Source organism: Panthera uncia (genome assembly GCF_023721935.1).
Source record: "Panthera uncia isolate 11264 chromosome A1 unlocalized genomic scaffold, Puncia_PCG_1.0 HiC_scaffold_17, whole genome shotgun sequence".
NCBI classification, from domain to species: domain Eukaryota; kingdom Metazoa; phylum Chordata; class Mammalia; order Carnivora; family Felidae; genus Panthera; species Panthera uncia.
In genome coordinates, this window is record NW_026057577.1 from 4,172,787 (window position 1) to 4,179,714 (window position 6,928).

General features: G+C 42.1%; 1 protein-coding gene across 1 annotated transcript; it reads left to right on the forward strand.

Moving 5' to 3' along the window:
* Positions 1-562: 562 nt before the first annotated feature.
* LOC125935103 (olfactory receptor 2G3-like) lies at positions 563-1,483 on the forward strand. The gene has a single exon (XM_049648809.1). The coding sequence runs from the start codon at positions 563-565 to the stop codon at positions 1,481-1,483; it is 921 nt and encodes a 306-aa protein (XP_049504766.1).
* Positions 1,484-6,928: the final 5,445 nt, after the last annotated feature.

The following is a 6,928-nucleotide window of genomic DNA, read 5'->3' on the forward strand; positions in this document are numbered from 1 at the left end:
AAGTTAAGGACTACTTTTATTCTCACTTTTTAAATAAGGAAACTAAAATGTGGAGAGGTTAAGTGACTTGACCAAGTCCACAAGTGATTGAGACTCAACTTCAGCACTCACTGCACTTAACCACTACACCATACAACAACAGAGTTGAGGAGAAAGAAAGTTAACCTAAGTGGGCTGAAAAAATAAATCATATAGTGCTTCTGTTAATTTTTTTTGAATACTTCAAAAGGATTTAAAGGATTCAAAAGATTGCATTCCACTTCTATGACCTGAGAGAAGTATGTCATAAAGACTTGGGTTGACTGAGCTCAATGAAAAGTTTCTCGCCATATCTAGGATATTCCAAATCTAATCCTACTTTAGTAGCAGCTGTGAAGGCAGTATTTAAATAGAATCAGCCCAATCTTTTGAGAAATTGTCATAACAATTATGAAGATTATCCCACCAACATAGTTGAAGGTTTCAAGATGTTGTTTATTGAAACATAAAAGTCATGCTTAATCTCCAAACTGTGTCTCTCTCCTTCTAGCCATACATAAGGTGGGTTCCATGCAAGGAGAAAATGTGTTTCCCTAGAACTATTGTGTTGTTGGGCTTCTCAGATTATCCATGGCTAGATGTGCCCCTCTTTGGAGTGGTCCTGGTCTCTTACATCCTCACCCTGATAGGGAACAGCTCCATCATCTTTCTTTCCACGGTGGAGCCCAGAGTCCAGACCCCCATGTATTTCTTCCTGGGCAATCTCTCTGTACTGGACCTTTGTGTCACCTGCGCCATTGTGCCCCAGCTGCTGGCGAGCCTCTGGGAACCAGAGAAGACAATTTCTTCCTGGGGCTGCATCACCCAGGCCTACATCTTCCACTGGACAGGATGCACTGAATGTGCTCTGCTGGCAGTAATGGCTTTTGATCGCTATGTGGCTATCTGTCAGCCCCTCTGGTACACTCTTATCATGAGGCCCTGGGTGTGTGTGCAACTGGCAACTGCTGCCTGGTCCAGTGGCCTGGCAAATTCAATACTCCAAACTACGCTTACTCTCCAGCTCCACCACTGCGGTCACCACACACTTGACCACTTCTTCTGTGAAGTACCTGTTCTGATCAAGCTGGCCTGTGGTGATACCACTGCTAATGAGCTGTCTCTGGCCATTGGAGCCATCCCTTTTGCACTGATGTCTCCTCTGCTTGTGCTAATCTCCTACACATTAATTGTCAAGGCTGTGTTGAAGTTACCTTCAGCTGACAAAAGGTACAAGGCTCTCAGCACATGCAGCTCCCACTTGGTGGTTGTCATCATGTACTTTGGACCAGCCATCTGCATGTACCTCCAACCCCCTGCAAATAGCACCCGGGCCAAGTTCATGTCCTTCTTCTACTGTGTTATCATCCCACTGCTCAACCCACTCATCTACACTCGGAGAAACAAGGATGTGAAGAGAATGTGGAAAAGGATTCTACAACCTCAGAGTGAGGTAAAATCCTAAGAAGGATAGACGTCATAAAAAGGCCAGATACGGGGCGCCTGGGTGGCGCAGTCGGTTAAGCCTCCGACTTCAGCCAGGTCACGATCTCGCGGTCCGTGAGTTCGAGCCCCGCGTCAGGCTCTGGGCTGATGGCTCGGAGCCTGGAGCCTGTTTCCGATTCTGTGTCACCCTCTCTCTCTGCCCCTCCCCCGTTCATGCTCTGTCTCTCTCTGTCCCAAAAATAAATAAAAAACGTTGAAAAAAAAAATTAAAAAAAAAAAAAAAAAAGGCCAGATAGTCTCTGCCTGTCTCCTGGGCCAACCCCATGCACAACTCAGTAAATACTGGCAGGTCTGTTTCCAAATGAGTGTCCATGAGCTCCAAGGAAAGAGTTCCCATCTGTCAACATCAACCAGCCTGATGTCTGGAGAAACTCTTCCAATTAGAAATGCTCTGTTCTGAAATCTCAAGTACAGCAATGCTACTCCTTTTTAACACTTCCTAAATGTCTTGTTCTCAGTGGAAAGAATGAGTCTGCATATATGTAGGAGGGTAAGTAACACCATCTTTTCAAATAGCTTCCTTTCTCTTAATGCTTATTTGTTTTGAGAGAGAATGTGTGTGAGTGAGCGAGGAAGAGGTAGAGAGAGGGGGAGAGAGAGAGAATCCCAAGCAGGCTCCATGCTGTCAGCACAAAGTCTGACTCAGGGCTCTACATCACAAACCATGAGAGTGTGACCTGAGCTGAAATCAAGAGTCAGATGCTTAACTAACTCAGCCACCCAGGCGCCTCTCAAATCACTTTCTATAACAGCTCCCCTTTACCAGATAGCATACAAGAAAATTTGGTGGAAAACTTTCGTACAGATCCCAACAAGAGTTTTAAATAATACTTCATTGGATTCATTACATCTCATTCACAAACCAATGTTTATTTACTTGAGAGAGAGAGAGAGAGAGAGAGAGAGAGTGCCTGAGCAGATCAGGGGCACAGAGAGAGAGAGAGACAGAGAGAGAGAGAAAGAGAATCCCAAGCACATTCTGAGCTGTCAGCACAGAGCCCAATATAGGGCTCGAACTCACAATTTGTGAGTTCATGACCTGAGCCGAAATCAAGACTTAGAGGCTTAACCCACTGAGCTACCCAGGTACCCCATCATACGCAAATCATTATGATCTCTCCAGTCTCTGAGTGTCTCAGTTGCTCTCTTCTTTCTCAAACACCTCATCACCCTAAAATTCATCATATTCTTACCTCAGCAATGCCCTCACCATCTGTATTCAATTATTCATTAATAAAACAATTTCAGGGGCACTTGGCTGGCTCAGTTGGTGGAGCATCTGGCTGTAAATCTCGGCATTGTGAGTTCCAGCCTCATGCTTGGTGTAGAGATTATTTAAAAATAAAATCCTTAAAAGAAATAAAATAAAATAATTTCAACCTCCCCATAACACATTTCTTTCACTTCTCTCAATTAATTCATGACAAATATGAATCAATATGCCTTTATATTTCTTATACATGTATGAAACAACTCCATTTGTTTAATTTCACTATTTCACTATATGCTTTGGAAGGTTAGAGACAACCTTCTTTGAAGTTATATAGAAAAGAAAATTTTTCCATCAAATCTGATTCAAATAAACTGATGAAGTTCTGAACAGGGTACCATCCTAGACTGTCTTCTGTGACCTGGGGAAGTTCAGAGAAAGTTAAGTATTTCAAAGATGCTTCCCCATAAGCAAAACTTTTGTTTCCATTTCCAAAATGTTGGGCTGAGAAGTTAGTTTCTGCTCAAATACATAAAAAAAGAAGGCATATTGGAAAGGAGGGACTTAAATTTAGTTTAGGAAATATCTATTTTCAAATAATATGGAAAGAGAATAAAGTAGCAGTATTAAGCTGTTTCAAGTCTGTTAGTTAACTGGAATCCATGCCTCTTTATTACAAAAGATCAAAAGTAGGCATCACTAGACAAAAAAGAAGTTGTCTATGGCTTTGGTAGATGTCTAAAACAAACTCTATAGGGGACATTATGTACTTTGGATAGACAGTGAGGATCATCTTTGTACTTAACTCTTAGTCCAAATTTTTGTTCAATCCTGGCTCTGTTTAGACGTATCTTGGGCATTTAGAGCCTAATATTTATTGATCAATATACAATAGAAGAAGGTCTCTAATCTTCCAAAGCATATAGTGAAGCTCACTTTCCACACACACAGAGACACACCCAAAAATTCTGAAAATGTGATAAGTTCCATTTGTTATAACTTTTTATACTTATCTTTCTGGGGAAAAGTTATGAAAAAATATCAGTAAATCAGTAAAATCAGTCATCAGTAAATTAATTTCCTGTGACAGTTTAGTTTTTGATATAAACCCTAACTTTTTTTTTTTCTGAGAAAAGGATAAAATATTCATGTTAATCATCAAGGAACCTCAGAAAACTTTCAGGGGAAAGTGAACAATAGTTTTCAGAGTATACTCAGGAGGCCCCTGACAAAAATGGAGGTTTATTTCTATGAAAGGAATTTTTGGACCACACTTAGTATTGATTTACAATGGGAAATATCAAACAGTAAAAGCAACTGGCTGTTCAGAGAACTGGAAGAAGATTATTGGAATACACTTACACCTTGAATATAAACCAGAAACTCATATATGAATGGTATGCAACACATTTTTCCTTTAATTTTTATTTTTAATTAATTTATTTAAAATCACATTAGTTAACATACAATGTAGTAGTGGTTTAAAGAGTAAAACCCAGGGATCCTGGGAAGATGGCGGTATAGGAAGATGCTGGGCTCACCGCGCGTCCTGCTGATCACTTAGATTCCACCTACCTGCCTAAATAACCCAGAAAACTGCCAGAAGACTAGCAGAATGGAGTCTCCGGAGCCAAACGCGGACGAGAGGCCCAGGGAAGAGGGTAGGAAGGGTGGCGGCGGTGTGCGCTACAAGGACTGACAGGAGGGAGCTGGGGCAGAGACGCATCCAGCCGGCGAAGCAGAGCCCCCAAGACTGGCTTGCAAAAGCAGAGAGGCCAGATGGAGTGTGTTCAGACAGCAAGTGGGACTTGACATCTGGAAGGTTATAAGCTAACAGCTCTGCTCGGAGAGCGGGAAGCCTGGAGGACAACAGGAGGGAAAGTTGTTGAGCCCTGGACCACCAGAGCTCAGCTTGGCGGGGAACAAAAGCTCTCGCCAGCACCATCTCCCTCGCCCATCCCCTAGCCAAAATCCCAAAGGGAACCGGTTCCTGACGGGGAACTTGCTTGCACCGCGCAAACACCCAATGCTGTTCTTCTGTGGATCCATCCCTCCAGAGGGTCTGACTCCCTCCTGGTGCTGTAGGGCCCTTCCCAAAGCGGATCTCCAAAGGAAAAGCGAGCTGAGCCTGCCCCTCCTGCCCCTGTGCACCTTGCTGATCCACCCCAGCTAATAAACCAGTTCCCCAACACCACAAGTCTGGCAATGTGCAAGTAGCCCAGAAGGGACATGCCATCCCACAGTGAATCCCGCCCCTAGGAGAGGGAAGAGAAGGCACACACCAGTCTGACTGTGGCCCCAGGGTGGGCTGGGGACAGACCTCGGGTCTGACTGTGGCCCCACCCACCAACTCAAGTTATTCAAGACAGCACAGGGGAAGTGCCCCGCAGTCCTGCACCACTCCAGGGACTATCCAAAATGACAAAACGGAATAATTCCCCTCAAAAAAAGTCCAGGCAATAACAACAGCTAACGAATTGATCAAAAACGATTTGAACAATATAACAGAAAGTGAATTTAGAATAATAGTCATAAAATTAATCGCTGGGCTTGAAAACAGTATAGAGGACAGCAGAGAATCTATTGCTACAGAGATCAAGGGACTAAGGAACAGCCAGGGGGAGTTAAAAAATGCCATCAATGAGCTGCAAAATAAAATGGAGACAACCACGGGATGCATTGAAGAGGCAGAGGAGAGAATAGGTGGACAAGAATATAAATTATGGAAAAAGAAGAAGATGAGAAAAAGAGAGATAAAAAAATCCGGGAGTATGAGGGAAAAAGTAGAGAACTAAGTGATGCACTAAAAAGAAATAATCTACGCATAATTGGTATTCCAGAGGAGGAAGAGAGAGGGAAAGGTGCTGAAGATGTACTTGAAGAAATAATAGCTGAGAACTTCCCTGAACTGGGGAAGGAAAAAGGCATTGAAATCCAAGAAGCACAGAGAACTCCTTTCAGACGTAACTTGAATCGATCTTCTGCACAACATATCATTGTGACACTGGCAAAATACAACGATAAAGAGAAATTTCTAAAAGCAGCTAGAGATAAACATGCTCTAACATATAAAGGGAGACCTATAAGACTCGTGACCAATCTCTCTATTGAAACTTGGCAGGCCAGAAAGGAATGGCAGGAGATCTTCAATGTGATGAACAAAAAAAATTATGCAGCCGAGAACCTTTATCCAGCAAGTCTGTCATTTAGAATAGAAGGAGAGATAAAGGTCTTCCCAAACAAACAAAAACTGAAGGAATTTGTCACCACTAAACCAGCCCTACAAGAGATCCGAAGCGGGATCCTGTGAGACAAAGTACCAGAGACATTGCTACAAGCATGAAACCTACGGACATCACACTGACTCTAAACCCATATCTTTCTATAATAACACTGAATGTAAATGGACTAAATGCGCTAACCAAAAGACTTAGTGTATCAGAATGGACAAAAAAACAAGACCCATCTATTTGCCGTTCTACAAGAGACTCATTTTAGACCTGAGGAAACTTTCACATTGAGAGTGAGGGCATGGAGAACTATTTATCATGCTACTGGAAGTCAAAAGAAAGCTGGAGTAGCCATACTTATATCAGACAAACTAGACTTTAAATTAAAGGCTGTAACAAGAGATGAAGAAGGGCATTATAGAATAATCACAGGGTCTATCCATCAGGAAGAGCAAACAATTATAAATGTCTATGTGCCGAATACAGGAGCCCCCAAATATATAAAACAATTACTCACAAACACAAGCAACCTTATTGATAAGAATGTGGTAATTGCAGGGAACTTTAACACTCCACTTACAGAAATGGATAGATCATCTAGACACACAGTCAATAAAGAAACAAGGGTCCTGAATGATACATTGGATCAGATGGACTTGACAGATATATTTAAAACTCTGCATCCCAAAGCAACTGAATATACTTTCTTCTCGAGTGCACATGGAACATTCTCCAAGATAGATCACATTCTGGATCATAAAACAGCCCTTCAGAAGTATACAAGAATTAAGATCATACCATGCATACTTTCAGACCACAATGCTATGAAGCTTGAAATCAACCACAGGAAAAAGTCTTGAAAACCTCCAAAAGCATGGAGGTTAAAGAACACCCTACTAAAGAATGAATGAGTCAACCAAGCAATTAGAGAAGAAATTAAAAAATATATGGAAACAAACGAAAA